Source organism: Barbus barbus, assembly GCF_936440315.1.
Source record: "Barbus barbus genome assembly, chromosome: 34".
Classification (NCBI taxonomy): Eukaryota; Metazoa; Chordata; class Actinopteri; order Cypriniformes; family Cyprinidae; genus Barbus; species Barbus barbus.
The window spans coordinates 9286442-9304152 of NC_136762.1; the positions used below are offsets into that span (position 1 = coordinate 9286442).

The 17711-nt window shown below is 37.1% G+C and overlaps 1 protein-coding gene across 3 annotated transcripts in view; it reads left to right on the forward strand.

Annotated features, from left to right (window-relative positions):
* The window catches only part of LOC306854451 (neurofibromin-like), a 79763-nt gene that overhangs the window by 23232 nt on the left and 38820 nt on the right, over window positions 1-17711 (forward strand). For 2 of the 3 annotated variants that reach the window (XM_079392443.1, XM_079392444.1), the window contains exons 23-35: window positions 253-336; window positions 1609-1725; window positions 1806-1987; window positions 2072-2283; window positions 2820-2981; window positions 3070-3173; window positions 7379-7514; window positions 9553-9615; window positions 12605-12763; window positions 12940-13037; window positions 13442-13588; window positions 13740-13886; window positions 14755-14865. In XM_079392443.1, the coding sequence (XP_079248569.1) occupies window positions 253-336; window positions 1609-1725; window positions 1806-1987; window positions 2072-2283; window positions 2820-2981; window positions 3070-3173; window positions 7379-7514; window positions 9553-9615; window positions 12605-12763; window positions 12940-13037; window positions 13442-13588; window positions 13740-13886; window positions 14755-14865 (1722 nt within the window). The remainder of the gene's footprint in view (window positions 1-252; window positions 337-1608; window positions 1726-1805; window positions 1988-2071; window positions 2284-2819; window positions 2982-3069; window positions 3174-7378; window positions 7515-9552; window positions 9616-12604; window positions 12764-12939; window positions 13038-13441; window positions 13589-13739; window positions 13887-14754; window positions 14866-17711) is intronic. The other variant, XM_079392445.1, reaches the window with a different exon arrangement.

Sequence of the window (17711 nt, forward strand, 5' to 3'; positions counted from 1 at the left end):
AATTGAAATATATATTCAATTAATATATATGTTCAAAAGAACAGCATTTGTGAAATAGAAGTCTTTTGCAACTGTTTAAATGTCTTTAATGTCATTTTTGTTTAATTAAAGTTGTCCTTGCTGAATAAAAGTATACTTTTCTTTAAAAAAAAATATAACTGACCCTGAACCGACAAAATTGCCAATTTGTTATGATGATTGAGTTTGTGAATTGTGAGTTCATGAGATGACTGACATTTCTGCTTTTCCTAGAAATAAAATGGTGGAGTACCTCACAGATTGGGTGATGGGAACATCTAATCAAGCAGCAGATGATGACGTCAAATGTCTGACCCGGTATCGTCTTTGTATTTTCCTGCCGTTTATAATACAGTCATGGCCAAAAATATCAGCACCCTTGGTAAATATGATCAAAGAAGGCTGTGAAAATTAATCTGTATTGTTAATCCTTTTGATCTTTTATTTAGAAAATTCACAATTTTACATTTCATTGAATAATAAGAATTTAAAATGGGGGGGAAATATCATTATGAAATGTTTTTCTCTAATACACATTGGCCACAATTAACGGCTCCCTTTTATTCGATACTGTTTGAAACCTCCATTTACCAGTTTAACAGCTGTAAATTTTCTCCTATAATGCCTGATGAGATTAGAGAACACATGACGAGATCAGAGACCATTCCTTCATCCAGAATCTCTCCAGACCCTTCAGACTCCCAGCTCCATGTCGGTGGTGCTTCTCTTCAGTTCACCTCACTCATTTTCTACAGGGTTCCGGTCAGAGGACTGGAATGGCCGTAGCAGAAGCTTGGTTTTGTGCTCGGTGACCCATTTTTGTGTTGTTTTTGAGGTTTATGTTTGGATTATTGTACGGTTGGAAGATCCAAGCATGGCCCATTATAAGATTATAAGAAGAGAAGGACTCAACTACTTTCTGCAATTCTCCAGCTGTGGTCTTTGGAGAGTCTTTAGCCACTCAAACTCTCCTCCTCACCATGCATTAGGACAATATAGACACATGTCCTCTTCCAGGCAGTTTCGTAACGTCTTATGTTGGTTGGAAATTCTTAATTATTGTTCTGCTCTAGCTCTTTTCTTAAAGCCACTTGGCTAATTTGTGAAGCTCAATTATGTTTTGCTGCAGAATTTTCTTTGGTTTTTCTCATTGTGATGGATGATTAAGGGAATTTGGGCTTTGTTTTCCCTCCTATTTATATTTCTGTGAAACAGGAAGCCATTGCTGGATAATTTCATGTTCATAATCACCCTGGAGTGCTCAAAACTGTGAATATGAATGGGAATATACTCATAAGAATTACTAGGGGTGCCAATAATTGTCCAACGTGTATTTAAGAAAAACATTTATTTCATAATGATATTTCCCCCCATTTTAAATTCTTATTATCCAATGAAAGGTTAGATTTTTGTGAATTTTTAAAATAAAAGATCAAAAGGATTAACAATGCAGATTAATTTTCACAGCCGCCTTTTATCATATTTACCAAGGGTGCCGATATTTTTGGCCTTGACTGTATGTGTAGTGGCGTCAAGCCTGAGAACTTTTACTTTGTTCTTTTCTCATGCTGTGTTTTTGTGAACGGGCAGGGATCTGGACCAGGCGAGTATGGAGGCAGTAGTGTCTCTGTTGGCTGGTCTTCCCCTGCAGCCTGAGGAGGGTGATGGCGTTGAGCTCATGGAGGCCAAGTCTCAGCTCTTCCTGAAGTAGGATCATTCATCCAACTCTTTTGTTTTGTCTTTTAAGGTCCATTTTTAGTCCATAATCTCTTCTCTTCCTCCTTTAGATACTTTACGCTGTTCATGAACCTGTTGAATGACTGCAGCGAGGTCGAGGAAGATGGCCAGCAGGTGGCAGGGCGGAAACGTGGGATGTCCAGACGACTGGCATCTCTGCGGCACTGTACCGTGCTGGCCATGTCTAATCTGCTCAATGCTAATGTTGACAGCGGTCTGATGCACTCCATTGGTGAGAAACACTAACTTTATCATGGATTCTTATTATACTTAAGTTGTTTTGACTGAAGGCAGTGATTCTGATCTCTTTGAACAGGTCTTGGGTACCATAAGGACCTGCAGACGCGAGCTACGTTCATGGAGGTGCTCACTAAGATCCTTCAGCAAGGGACAGAGTTCGACACGCTCGCAGAGACTGTGCTTGCAGACCGCTTTGAGAGACTTGTTGAGCTGGTCACCATGATGGGAGACCAGGGCGAGCTGCCCATAGCCATGGCACTGGCCAATGTGGTCCCTTGCTCTCAATGGGTAAGAGATATTAAAAACTTTGTTTAACCTTTACAGTTTTGACAAAATAAGAATTAAACAGAGCTAACGTCTACTTAAAAAGTATGCAGGAAAAGGTTTTAAAGCAAACTTTTTATATTTATAATCTTTTTTTCTTACACAGAAGCTAGATTTAGGTGCTAAAAAATGCATTAAAAATATTAAGGTATTTAACACAATAATGAAAATTTAATGTGAATTGTTTTTGATGCAGAAAATAGTCATTTTATGTTACAGTTTCTTCATATGCCATTATGAACAGGCCTTAAAGGTATAGTTCACCCAAAAATTTAGATTTTGTCATAATTTACTCAACCTTATGTTGTTTCAAAACTGTATGACTAACTTTCTTCTGTGGACCATGAGTAAGACCCATCAGTGGCATCCAATGTTGTTTGGTTCCCAGCATTCTCTAAAATACGCTATCCATTTAACTCTGTTTTGTTCAGCGAGTAATGCATTGGGTGTATTGTTGGCCATTAGAGAGCTGTTGTGCTCAATGTTCTGATGGTTTTCAGGATGAGCTGGCCAGGGTGTTGGTGACACTGTTCGACTCTCGCCATCTGCTGTATCAGCTGCTGTGGAACATGTTCTCAAAAGAGGTGGAGCTGGCCGACTCTATGCAGACCCTCTTCAGAGGAAACAGCCTAGCCAGCAAGATTATGACCTTTTGCTTTAAGGTAAAGTGAAATGGTGTCAGTCATAGCACATTTAACTTTTGAACAATAGTGTATGTGCACTTAAAAACAGGCTTTTCTGTGTTTGCAGGTGTATGGTGCTGCATATCTGCAGAAGCTTCTGGAGCCACTGTTGAGAGGAATTATTACCACACCGGAGTGGCAGCAAATCAGTTTCGAAGTAGACCCTACCAGGCATGTTTACCTAGTTAAACTCATATTGTTAATATGTTTAGTCAAGTCTAGCTTTTACTTCAGCTCAGCACAAAACACTATATATATAGTCCCAGCCTCAGAGGAGACAATAGAGCAGAGTATTTATTGATTTATATGCTGTATATTACACTGCTGCCATAAAGATTTAATATAAACATTCAATTTCTTTCCTAACGGTTTAACTTCACAGACATACCCGACTCTTTTTGTAAACTTGTGTGTATTTGACAGTTTAAGCTCAATAAGACATGAAAGAGAACTGAGTTTTTGTTCTCGCAAGCCATGCAGGGCTCTCAAAATGTCTAAACCCCTGGTAGCCCTTCGGGCAGGTACTCTTCAGATTTTGGTAGCCCGAAAATTTATTGAATTAACCCCCCAAATAAATATAAATAAATATATATATATAAAATTTTTATTTATTTATAAATATAGAAAATCAGATAGGAGTCTAATCGTCAGTCAAAAATATTTTCAATACACAAATATCAACAAATTTACAAGGTACCTGCAGATTTATGACCCATTTTAAGAGCTGCACAAGTAAAATCAACAGTATGAACAGGGGTTGGACAATGCCACCAACACGTTTCTGAGGACAGTCGCTTCCCTTCAGATACATTCACATAAAGACATCCATGTTGTGTTTTGATTTGAAACGTGCAGCGCTCATATTCCTTCAATGACATCATTGCCTTTTGAAGTTTAATCCAGCTCTAACGCCATTCTTGTCTTTCTGTCCCCAACTGTAAGACCTTTTGAAATTATAATTGAGACATTTCTTATACCATTTAACGTATTTAAAACTTTTTATGGCCTTAAGTTTGATACAACTATATTGAAGAGTTTTTAAGGATCTGCGGGAGCCCTGTATTTTAAGGTAGCCTGTCGGGCAGAGCAGTGATACATTTTGGTAGCGCGACTGGAAAACATAAGAGCCCCGAGACGTCGGGCTAGCGATTCATGCCCTGCCCTGCCATGTGACAGCCGCTTTCTGTGTGCGTACTTTGGATGTGAGCGCTCAAAAAAACATATATCAGAAGTTTAAACTAATATGGTTTAAAACATGATTTCAGTGTGATACAATCAAAACCAAACAGATGTTTTTGTTTTTTTGCCAGAATATCTGAGGTACGTGCGTGAAAACAGTGCATTTTTGCTTCCACTCAAAATAGGCATTTACAAAATGATATAATAAATGATCTGTGGGATATTTTGAGTTGAAACTTTACAGACACATTCTGGAGACACCTGAGGCTTCTACAGGTACATCTCAAAAAATTACAATATCGTGAAAAAGTTCATTTTTTTTCTTCATGCAAAAGGAGCCCCTACCAAGTATTGAGTGCATAAAAATTAATATACTTTTCAGAAGCCTGAAATTTCTGTTTAAAATGTCCTTTTTTTTTATTGATCTTATGTAATAATCTCATTTTCTGAGAGACTGAATTTTGGGTTTTCATTATCTGTAAGCCATAAGAAATAAAGGGTTGAAATATTTCACTCTGTGTAATGAATATATGTAATGTATGGGTTTCACTTTCTGAAATGAGTGAAAAAAAATATTGACCGTTTTCACGATATTCAAATTTTTTGAGCTGTACCTGTATTACATAATGTAAAAGGGGTATAAAAGGTCTTCTTTAAAGGTGTTCTTCATGATGTACATTTAAACACTCGTCAAAGTACAGATGGGTTTTTATTAGAGATCGACCGATATATCGATTTACCGATATTTTTCCCGATATTTAAGCATTTTTCCATAATCGAATATCGGTTTTGTAATATCGGATTCCCCGATAAACACCGCCATCTTGTGGACGTTTTCAGAATTGCGCGCAGGATCACAATTGCAGCGCATCTGAGGGGAGACGAGACAGCAACGGCGTGCAGGTACTTGATTTGCTGTAGTTAGTAAACTATTTAATATTACAGGCATTAATGCACAAATCAGATGTATTACATACATGCCTGATATATAGTTTAAATGCAACTTGGCTCTAAGAAATATGATAAATAAGATACTCTGTCAAGCCCTGTCCCTATAAAGATAGGCTATAACTTTGCCTGAAATAACACAGCCATGAATTAGCACATGGTGGAAATAAAAGCACTGAATTTAATTCTCTCTGTGGTCTATTAGTCTCGTGAAGTCGGAGTCACATAGCTAATCCGTCAAGTCCTCTCCCAATAAAGACGTAACTTTGCATGAATTAAATAATACAGCCATGAATGATTGCATGTTGGAAAGAAAAGCATTGAATGTAATTCTCTCTCTGTTGTCTATATGCTCATCATTAGTCTCGTGAAGCCGCTTTCATATTGCAGTTCACTCAGTGGTTGATGCTCAAGAAATACTCAGCACGGCCACCGCATGTAACTTTTAACAAGATTCACTTTTTTGAAGCACCCTAAATTGTATTAACACTTACTATATAACCATTATTTCGTTTATAAACATCTAAATTAATACAACTCTATGGAAATTAATTATTTATTATCTCCGCGATTGATCGCAGTTTGAGTAGCTTGTAGTTCTGTGTAAAGGCATAGATAAACCGCTCTGTCAGCAGCATAATTTAGAGCATGCCAGTTGAGAAATGCAATAAAATACAATGCTTGTTATATTCCAATATTCCAGAGAATATTATTCCGTGAATTAACATTATCCAGTGAATTATTCTTCACTCTTTATCCTATTAAACAGCTTAAAAAACTGTTTTTAAAAGTGAAGTTAAAAATGAAGTTGATATGACTCCTTTCCTTTATTTTCTCCATTTGAAAACATTAGACTTTCTATGTTCATTTTGCTTACTGCTAATATTAGTGTTGCTGCTAAAGCTTTTTATAAATAAAATGTTTTTTATTGTTGTAATACGAAGATTAAATTGAACATGACAGGGCTCTAGACTGCGACCAAAATGGTAATTGTTTGCGAGTTAAAATTTGACGTGGTCGCATTTGTACCAGTGCCAGGTCTGCGCTGCTCCAAAGCGTCTGCTTCATACAGCGCGCGCTGCCAGCCGCAGCACATTATAGCAGGAGTCAGATTTCACTGATCACGTGAAGAGTGGTGCTTTCAGCGCGAGCGCTTAGTGGGTAGAGCCTGGTTTATACTCGCCGCATCAGCACGAGCGTGAAGGTGCGCGTCGCGGATGGAGCGCAACGGATGGATTTGTTTTCAAACTAAAGTAAAAGACCGCTTCTTAAACCAGAGAAGGTGAACGTGGTGGTATTCTTGTAGAAAAAACATGCAAGTCCTGTCAGCTACAGCCAGTTTAGTTTTACTTTTCTTTTTGTTTTCGTTTTGAGAAGCTTGTTATCTTTGCTGTTTACCTCAGGTTATACTATGGAGGCTTTCCTTAATTAAAAAAATATATATATTAATATTTATTTGCTTCCTCAGAGTTTGCTAAACATTCTGTAATATACTAGGTATATAGTACAGCATGTGGTGTGTCCTATGCCATGCCTCGTCTTATTCGTTTTTGTTGATAAATGTTATGTAAGAGTTTGTCATTGTCAACGTACTGTTTTATTGTTGTTGCGCTTTTTAATTAAGAATAACAATGAATCCATCTTTTGTTTTAGTCTTAAAAAGTTAAAGGTGTATCGATATAAGCAAAACAGACAATGATCTTTTCTTGTAAAATGTGACACCAAGATCGCAAATTTGAAAGTAAAAAGCGCACGAAAAAAGGAATTCCTGTTCACAAAATTTAAATCACAAATAATACAGATGAAAAAGAACGAGTTGAATGTTGAAAACTTTCGTTACCATATAACTATAAACTATGATAAAAGTTCATCAGCATGCATTGATTAATCAAATGTTGTAGCAAAAACAAAAAACAAATTGCAACCAAATTATGTGCTCGTGCGCAAAAGTGAGGTCAGTGGGAAGAATGAGTCTAGAGCCCTGCATGAAAGACTGCTAATTCTCAAAACATTTTTTGTTAAGATGACTGAAAGGAGGAAAAACCAAAGTGAAGTATGGACTTACTTCACGCAGTCATTTATTTACTTTATAACAGTAAATAAATATCGGTTCTGCATATCGGGTATCGGGCACATAGACGGGCAAATAATTGGTATCGGTATCGGTTATAAAAAATCAATATCGGTCGATCACTAGTTTTTATCATTGTCATTCTGCTGAAACATTTAACTTCTCATCTCCTCTTTAGGCTCGAACAAGCGGAGAACCTAGAGGAGAACCAGAAGAACCTGCTGCAGATCACAGACCGCTTCTTCCTGGCCATTATCAACTCTTCAAACGAGTTTCCTCCACAGCTGCGCAGTGTGTGCCACTGTCTGTATCAGGTACACTCACTGCCTAATGACCGTTTGCTTTATTTCCTTTTTTTTTGTTTTTTTGGGGGTTTTTTTACACCACTGTTACTGCATCCACTGAATGACTGCATTGTGGCTGTCTTTCTTGCTTGGGCATCCACTGATCAGTCTTCCAGTCACTTCTAACAAGAGAACCTGCTCTTATCCTCTCACGCCACTGCTCAGCTCTTTCTGTTTGTGTATGAATAGATCAGACGGTTTAAATGCCCCCATTTCCTTCAGATACACACTTGTGAATGTGTTGATGAAAGAAGTCTCTTTGACCAAAAATACAGTATAAACAATATTGTGAAATATATTTTTTTACAGTTTAAAAGATCTATTTTTAATATATTTAAAATTTTAATTTGTTCCTGTGATGGCAAAGCTGAATTTTCAGAAATACTCCAGTTTTCACTCACGTGGTCCTTTAGAAATCATTTAAGCATGTTGATTTGGTGCTCTTAATATCTGTGTTGTCCTGCTTAATATTTTTGTAGAAACGTTTTTTTTTTTTTAGGATTGAACAGCATTTATTTGAAATAGAAATCTTTTATAACAGTGTGACAGTTTTTATTGTTTTTGATCAATTTTATGCATCACTGTTAAATAAAAGCAAGTGGGTCAGTTCTTACTGACCACATAACTGGTTTCCAATAGGGTTATCATGGTTGTTATTTTTATGTTGCTATTATAATTTTCGAAAAAGGGATATGTAAAAATTTCGAAATGTTACTGTTGTCATGAAATTTCTTGTTTGAATGGCAAAATGGGATTGTGGCATACAAAGTGCAAACATTTTCAGTTAAATCAAATGACAACTTGTTAATACTGACTGGGTTTAAGGAGTGATGATGATTTTAATTTTTCATATCATATAATCCTTCATACTTCTGGTATCCCCATTAAAGTTTAATGTATCAGAAAATTATAAAAAATGTCAAAGAAGATCTGCTAAATCATTTGCTGCTTTACGTGCAACAACAGACATTACAGATTCAGTTTGGTAAGGAAACATTTTGATTGTGCTTGAAACTGTCACTAGCAGGTATGAATCACAATTCTTCCAGCTGCAATCCATATTTATATCACACATGGGGTTTCATGCATTTATATAATGTTAGTGCTTAGCAGTGTATTCAGCCCACAGTTGAAATGTTTTGTTATTTTTCATTATTACTTGCATAGAAAGAAATGGAAGGGGGTGTTTATGTAGTTGTCTTTTTACTGAAACAAAAGTACAAAGTTTTCATTGGAAGGTACCAACTGTTTTTCTCACGTCTCTGATGTTACTGCACTCTGTCAAGGGCACCATCTCGTGGACGGTGATGCATAAAGTTGTTTTTTAAGCATGGAAAATAATTCTTTGAATGAAAAAACACCTTTTCTTTTCCTGTTTCTTGTTTTGTTTTCTTTCTTGTCCTTTCCCTTCATGGCCTTTCTTGTCTTGTTTGTAATCACGAAGATCGGGTTGTGATGTTTGGCTTGTTCAGTCCCATAAAAATTGAAATTATAGTTTTGTGGCACATAGTTAGCTTTGAGGTCATTGCTATGCTAGTGAACTCTTAAAAGTTTCCGTTTAGTAGATACATATATTTAAAACACAGTCTGGGGAAACAGACTGAAAAAAATTGATAACTCATCCAATCAAATCATCTGTAACCATCAGTCTTGCTACACAAGTTCTGCTCTCTTCTGCATGGCCCACTTGTGTTCTCAACACTCATGTTCTGGTCTTTAATTACCTGCAGGCGTTTACTTATCTTTACACTCTTTCACACTTTGTTTGCTTGGGCCCAGAGCTCTCTCTCTCCTCCACTGTAGCATCTTTACTGCTTTTGCTTTACTTTCTGCTTGGAGAGCTTTCTTAATCACTGAAATGAACATGAATGATATTGTTCGTAGATGAGCTCTTAGAAAGGCAGTGGTTGTGTTGTCTGCTCCTTCTTTGTGTTTGTATGCACCGTGGCTGTGCTGAGTGCAGTTGTGTATAGCTGCTGTGACCTCTCTGCTCATCTCTGCCCTGTAGGCTACTTGCCACTCCCTTCTGAATAAAGCCACTGTAAAAGAAAAAAAGGAAAACAAAAAATCCGTAAGTGTTTTAGCATTTTATTTTTTCCTTTAGCTACCATTTATTATTAGTTTGGGTTTACTCATACCATAAATGCAACATGTTTTTTGGTTTGTTTTATTGTTTTTTGTTTTCTTTTGAATTTGTTCATTTAATTTTTGTCATGTTTTTGGATTTTGGCTTTCACCTGAACATGTTCAGAAACACCTGTGTAAACAGTGTTGTTTGCAATATGTGTGGTTTTCTTATGAAGACCTCCATTTTTGTGGAAAATGAGCAGCTAAACAAACATAATAATTATACTGCTTTGGATCACCCTTCATTTTTTTATTTTTTTATTTCATCTTGTGGACTGGCTCAGTGGTGGCGGGCAGTTTGGATCAGTTTATACAGCTTTTCTGTATCTTGCGGTAAAGCAGAAGACTGTTTCTTTGTGTGGGTTTAAGACCAGTTCTACCATGAAGACAGTGTATCCTCAAATATTCAGACCTTGAGCCTGGTACTGACTTGGTCTACCTTCTGAGAGAGTGTATAAACGCTTCTAAGTTTAAATTAGAAAACGTTATGAATCTGTATTTTGGCTCCTTGAAGAGTCTTGTCTTTCTCGGAAAACTTTTCATGAAGTGATTTGCATGCTATAAATAATGATCTAAAATGTTGGCACTACTCTGGCTTGTCATGTGCTCTATGGGTCGTCTTCAAAACAATGGTTGGGCATGTTTTCAATTTCAGAAACCATTGGTGCATATATGCATGCTTTATAATGTATGTAATGGTATAAAATGTCTAATTATTCTCACCCTTAATTTTGTCTTTTTGTTTTTTCTCATTTCCTTTCTGTTGCCATTTGCTAGGACCATTTCAACATTATCACAATGTTATAAGCATGGTGCATTTTTATCATCTTTTTGATTGATTAATGTGTTTACATATTAAAACACTGGTTACTATCAAAATACATAAAAACAAAAGGAAATGTGTTTACATAAGATTTTGAAATGGTTACATGTAAAATTGGTACATGTAAACAGATTATACACAAAGAGAACGAGTTAATTACCAAGATTAATATTTTTTTATTTTAATACATACAGTTGCATGCGAAAGTTTGGGAACCCCTTGCAGAATTTGTGAAAATGTGAATAATTTTAACAAAATAAGAGAGATCATACAAAATGCATGTTATTTTTTATTTAGTACTGTCCTGAGTAAGATATTTTCAATAAAAGAGGTTTACATATAGTCCACAAGACAAAACAATTGCTGAAATTATTAAAATAACCCCATTCAAAAGTTTGGGAACCCTTGGTTCTTAATACTGTGTGTGGTTACCTGGATGATCTACGACTGTTTTTTGTTTTGTGATGGTTGTTCATGAGTCCCTTGTTTGTTCTGAACAGTTAAACTGAGCTCTGTTCTTCAGAAAAATCCTCCAGGTCCTGCAGAATCTTCAGTTTTCCAACATCTTTTGCATATTTGAACCCTTTCCAGCAGTGACTGTATGATTTTGAGATCCATCTTTTCACACTGAGGATGATTGAGGGACTCAAACACAACAATTAAAAAAGGTTCAAACACTCACTGATGCTCCAGAAGGAAACACGATGCATTAAGAGCCGGGGGTGAAAACTTTTGAACAGAATGAAGATGTCCAAATTTTTCTTATTTTGTAGAAATATAATTTTTTTTCCATTTAGTACCTGCCCTTCGGAAGCAACAGAAGCTACTTGCATGTTTCCTGGAAGACAAATTAAGTACAATTTACCTTGATCTTCAAATTCAAAAAGTTTTCACCCCCGGCTCTTAATGCATTGTGTTTCCTTCTGGTGCATCAGTGGATGTTTGAACCTTTTTTAATAGTTGTGTTTGAGTCCCTCAATCATCCTCAGTGTGAAAAGATGGATCTCAAAATCATACAGTTACTGCTGGAAAGGGTTCAAATATGCAAAAGATGCTGGAAAACTGAAGATTCTGCAGGACCTGGAGGATTTTTCTGAAGAACAGAGCTCAGTTTAACTGTTCAGGACAAACAAGGGACTCATGAACAACCATCACAAAACAAAAAACAGTCGTAGATCATCCAGGTAACCACACAGTAGTAAGAACCAAGGGTTCCCAAACTTTTGAATGTGGTTATTTTAATAATTTCAGCAATTTTTTTTGTCTTGTGGACTATATGTAAACATCTTTTATTGAAAATATCTTACTCAGGACAGTACTAAATAAAAAATAACATGCATTTTGTATGATCTCTCTTATTTTGTTAAAATTATTCACATTTTCACAAATTCTGCAAGGGGTTCCCAAACTTCCGCATGCAACTGTATTTATGCAAAAGAGGATCTTTGGCTCATTAGCCGTAGGCTTAAAAAATGTTTGCATAAGCTGAGACTTCTCATAGCCTATTTTAAGTCTCAGTCCTATTAGATTGACTTAGTCACTTGAGACAGAAACAGTTTAGTCCCCTACAAAGAATTTGGGACAGAAATTATCAGTTATTATAGGTGTGGGGAAATTGTAACCCCAGATTTCCATGACTAATATTTTTAGGGTGTGTATGCACTGCTACACATTGTTCTGCAAATATTTATTGTGGTTAGTAACAGACTGTTTTGTGCTTAAGTGTGGTGTGTGTATTTGTTGTATTTTAATGGTTGATAATCATTAGGCAGCATTAATTTGCATCTTTGCTACCATACAAGTCTGACGTCTTCATTAATTTGTTCTGTGCAAACACTGCATAGTTTTTAATGGATCATAGCCCTGTTTTCTTTCTAGTTGAGCCTGTTTTACCTGACAAAAAACACATTTATCGGTTAACTTTCTTTTTGTCACACTTTTCTTTTCTTCATAATATTCCTGGATGTTAAACTTATTAAAATTTATATTAGTATTCTGTGTTTTGTTGTTTTCAAATTAAAATCATCATGATGGCAATAATATACTGGCAATAATTAGATGGTTTATCTATAATGCACTCAGCTGTCATTTCCCTCATCCGTTTATGCAGGTGGTCAGCCAGCGGTTTCCACAGAACAGTATCGGTGCAGTAGGAAGTGCCATGTTCTTGCGCTTTATTAACCCGGCTATTGTATCACCGTATGAGGCAGGCATCCTAGACAAGAAACCTCCACCTCGCATCGAGCGTGGCCTCAAACTCATGTCTAAGGTGTGTAATATCATGTTCATACATAGTATAGCTACATAACTTCCATTTCCATCATTTATGGTGAATTGTTTTGTCTAACTGGCAAGATTAAATGCTTATTTATACCACAACACTGGGCCCCTTTACAAAATTATATATAACAATTAGAATTTCTACAATGTTTTTTTTCTTTTCAGGTACTCCAGAGCATTGCTAATCATGTACTGTTCACAAAAGAAGAGCATATGCGGCCCTTTAATGATTTTGTCAAAAGCAACTTTGATGCAGCCAGAAGGTATGTTTGTATTTACTTGATTCTCACATATTAGATCTTTTGTTTCTCTAGTGGAGATTTTTGATAGATCAGCTGAAGGCAAGAAAAAGGCCTTTTGAATAATATACTTGACACTTGCTTCAGATTGTCACATTATTGAAATGTTAATGCTACTTTTAGTTGCCAGTTAGAGGCATGTGTATGTGCAAGTGTATTTTCAGAGAGCACTTGATTGAATAAAAGTTGTGTATGTGTGTAAATGTGTAACTTGTTTTAGGGGTATGCAAGCATATTTGTGTCCTTAAAACTTGAAGATATGGACTACAACCCAAGACAGTTGTGATTTTATTGGGTCTTGAAACACAATGTTTTAAACCCATCTGATCCTCCATGGGCTTCAAAATGCCTAATTTTTATTTTGGCAGGTTCTTCTTGGATATTGCGTCTGATTCTCCACCAAGTGACTCTGTGAACCACAGTCTATCTTTCATCAGTGACGGCAATGTGCTCGCCCTGCATCGTCTGTTATGGAACAACCAAGAAAGAATTGGCCAGTACTTGTCCAGCAACAGGTAAAAGTTGCAAAGGAGGTCAGGGTAGTGTTTCAAAAGCATTGTGAGACTAAATTGACTATTGAAACCAATGGTCTCTACTGTCAACTTAGTCTTTTCGGAATATATAGACATGATTTTAACAAATATTTTGATTAAAATTTTACCATAGGGACCACAAGGCAGTGGGCCGCAGACCATTTGACAAGATGGCCACCCTCCTGGCATACCTGGGCCCCCCTGAACATAAGCCGGTAGCTGACACGCACTGGTCCAGCCTCAACCTCACCAGCTCAAAGTTTGAGGAATTTATGACAAGGTCACTGTTCTTACTTTTTTTATATTCTCTTCAGATTTAACTAAGAAATAGTATATATAGTTGTGAAAATGTAAAGCTAATTAAAGGGTTAGTTCACCCAAAAATGAAAATTGTCATTAATTACTCACCCTCATGCCGTTTCAAACCTGTAAGACCTTCATTCATCTTCAGAACACAAATTAAGATATTTTTGATGGAATCTGAGAGCTGTCTGACCCTCCATAGACAGCAATACAACTAAAATGTTCCCAATTCCAGAAACGTAGCAAGGAGATCGGTAAAATAATCCATGTGACATCAGGGGTTCAACCTTAATTTTATGATGCTACGAAAATACTTTTTGTGCACAAAAGAAAAAAAAAAAAAGACTTTATTCACCAATTTGTCTCCTCCCCGTCTTTTTGGAGAGTATCCGCTGGACGTAAACAGCGAATGCTATTCTATGTCAGCTGCGTTACGCCGGTTATGTTTCCTACGTTGTTGTGATGTGATCTGAACGAAAAACAACAGATCCGGCGTGACGCAGCTGACCCAGAACAGCATACATTGTTTACATCCAGCGTATACTCTCCAAAATGGCACTAGGGTGACGCAGCGGAGACGTTGTTGAATAAAGTTGTTCATTTTTTTTCTTTTGTGCACAAAGTATTTTTGTAGCTTCGTAAAATTACAGTTGAACCCCTGATGTCACATGGATTATTTTACCGATCTCCTTGTTACATTTCTGGACTTGGGAACATTTCAGTTGTATTGCTGTCTATGCAGGGTATATGTATATATGTATATGTGTGTGTATATATATATATATATATATATAGTAGCCCTAATTTATATTCAGCTTTTTTTTTTCTTTTTTTTTTTTTTTAAGGCATCAAGTCCATGAGAAGGAAGAGTTTAAAGCTTTAAAGACGCTCAACATCTTTTATCAAGCTGGCACGTCAAAGAATGGCAATCCTGTCTTTTATTACATTGCTCGCAGGTAGGAGCTTTATTTTTGAATCATGATATATCGGTATAACTCCGGACAATTTTTAGGAATTTTTACATAAATGCATAGAATAACTGAAGAATATTGGTTTATTGATGTGCAAGTTTGTAGTATGTCATATTTAATATAAATGACAAATACATACACTTTTTGATAAATATGTGCAGACGCTCATCCTTAACTGGCATGTATGTGCAATCTTTATTCTTCATTTAAAGTCTTCATATATTTTCTAGATTTTTAAAGCAATCAGGTATTTATTAGAACATAAGTATCATTAATCTGACAGTACTAGCAACTTGTGCAGGGCCCTGTCCCTGTAAGTTTTAGTTGCAAACTAAGTGAGATGATAATCAGATCAGCTGAAAGATTTTGAGAACCATAGTAGTGTAGAACAGAAGTCCAGGCAGTCCCATTGGGAAAAGAGATGCTGCAAAAGAAGTAGTGGTGTTTGGGTTGATGCTTGATTTTTTGGTGGTGGTTGTGCTGGTGGTCGATTTGCCGGTGGTGGTGATGTTTGACACATCTGTGCCTAGTGTGCCTGAGTTGCCTGGCAGGCTAGTGTTGCCCGATGTGCTACTGTTGCCTGGCAGGCTAGTGTTGCCCGACATGCTACTGTTGCCTGGTAGGGCCGTGTTGCTTGGTGTGCTCATGTTGCCTGGCAGGCTAGTGTTGCCCGACGTGCTACTGTTGCCTGGTAGGCTAGTGTTGCCCGACATGCTACTGTTGCCTGGTAGGGCCGTGTTGCTTGGTGTGCTCATGTTGCCTGGCAGGCTAGTGTTGCCCGATGTGCTACTGTTGCCTGGCAGGCTAGTGTTGCCCGACATGCTACTGTTGCCTGGTAGGGCCGTGTTGCTTGGTGTGCTCATGTTGCCTGGCAGGCTGGTGTTGCCCGACGTGCTACTGTTGCCTGGTAGGTCCGTGTTGCTTGGTGTGCTCATGTTGCCTGGCAGGCTAGTGTTGCCCGATGTGCTACTGTTGCCTGGCAGGCTAGTGTTGCTTGGTGTGCTCATGTTGCCTGGCAGGCTAGTGTTGCCCGATGTGCTACTGTTGCCTGGCAGGCTAGTGTTGCTTGGTGTGCTCATGTTGCCTGGCAGGCTAGTGTTGCCCGATGTGCTACTGTTGCCTGGTAGGTCTGTGTTGCTTGGTGTGCTCATGTTGCCTGGCAGACTAGTGTTGCCCGACGTCCTACTGTTGCCTGGCAGGCTAGTGTTGCCCGACATGCTACTGTTGCCTGGCAGGCTAGTGTTGCCCGACGTGCTACTGTTGCCTGGTATGTCCGTGTTGATTGTTGTGCTCATGTTGCCTGACGCGTTGATGTTTGTAATTATTACAGCTACTAATAGTAGTAGGATTTGAGTTTTGGAAGCCATACTTGCGTCTTTCACTGTTTGGCAAACAACAAATATAAAATAAAAATTTACAAATTAAAAGGAATTGAACATTTTTAAAGTCATATGACAGATTCCAAATTAACCAACAATGCTCTACAGTTGTATTCAAGGTACATAAAAACTATATAACTTTTTTAGTGCTGTCAAAATTAGTGCGTTAACGCAGATGATTAATTTTTTTTTTGTTTAAAAGTATTTAACATAACGCATGGCTCAACTGCTGCTTAGGTCTCTTCTTTTTTTTTTTTTTGGCAAGAGGTGCATTTATTCAGTCGCAGAACATCTTTAGGTCCGCATCAAATGGGAGATATTTCAGACGCATGCTCTAACTTAACTTCAGCGCTAGGTGCGAGTCAAACGAGTGTGGAAACGGTACTGTGCTCATAGCGCATGCTCTTCAACTGCACGCACAAAGGCACTGGTGCACGCTGTACCCTGTATCTTTTCATATCAAAGCTGAATGAAACTACGTGCATGCAATGTCGTGGTCAGTTGAGTCATGAAATTACCAAAGAGGCAATTATGGACATTTTTACCTTATATAAAGCCATTTTTCTAAAAGTGTGCATCATTCAGTCAAATTTCTTACATTTAATCAGTGAATTAGAATAATAAGACATTTGGGCTGTTACCAAGCAAATGAAATCAGTATCAATAAAATTCATCTTTGCAATGCAAAGGAAACACAGAAGCTGCATCTGAAGTGGCATTTAGATGCGTTTACGCACTGTTTAATGCAGGACATGAATGCATTTAACCTGCAATTGCAAATGCATAAATAATGTTGTTTATATATTAAAACATAAAGCGTTGAATAATGTTATTTAAAATTATTAGAATAAAGTTTAAATTTGAAATTTAAAACTGCCAGCAGTTGGCTTCAAGTCACTGTTAATAAGTGAGTCATTGGAACTGAACCGAATCATTTAAAAGGTTGATTTATTCAGGAACTAAACATCGTCATGTTGCTCAGAGACGCGAAATAGCGTTGTGGCTGTGTTTGGAATTTTTTTGTTGTCGAAATAGAACAAAAACAGGCAGTATGGTGTCTGAAACGTAAGTCTCTTAATTAACTGTTGTAAAAAAAAAAATAAAAAAATCAATATTAGGGCCTACGTTTGTAATGGTAGTTTTTGGAGAAAGAAACGGCACCCTTTGTGTGATATTGATTAACTATATGAAATTAAATGTATACATTTTCTGTTCTCATATCTTGAATTTTGTGGTCAATGATCATTCTAAATGTAATAGACTGAATCCTGCAGTGAAAGAATACAATGCACACACGCACTAGTCTAGACTTCATGTAATGTATGTGTGCACTCTGTAACTTTGAATGGTTTTTGCAAAATGCTCTAATGTCAAATCGCACATCGCTAAAACAACAATTACGATATCGCAGACGATATATATCGCACACCCCTACTCTGAAATGGTTTTCAA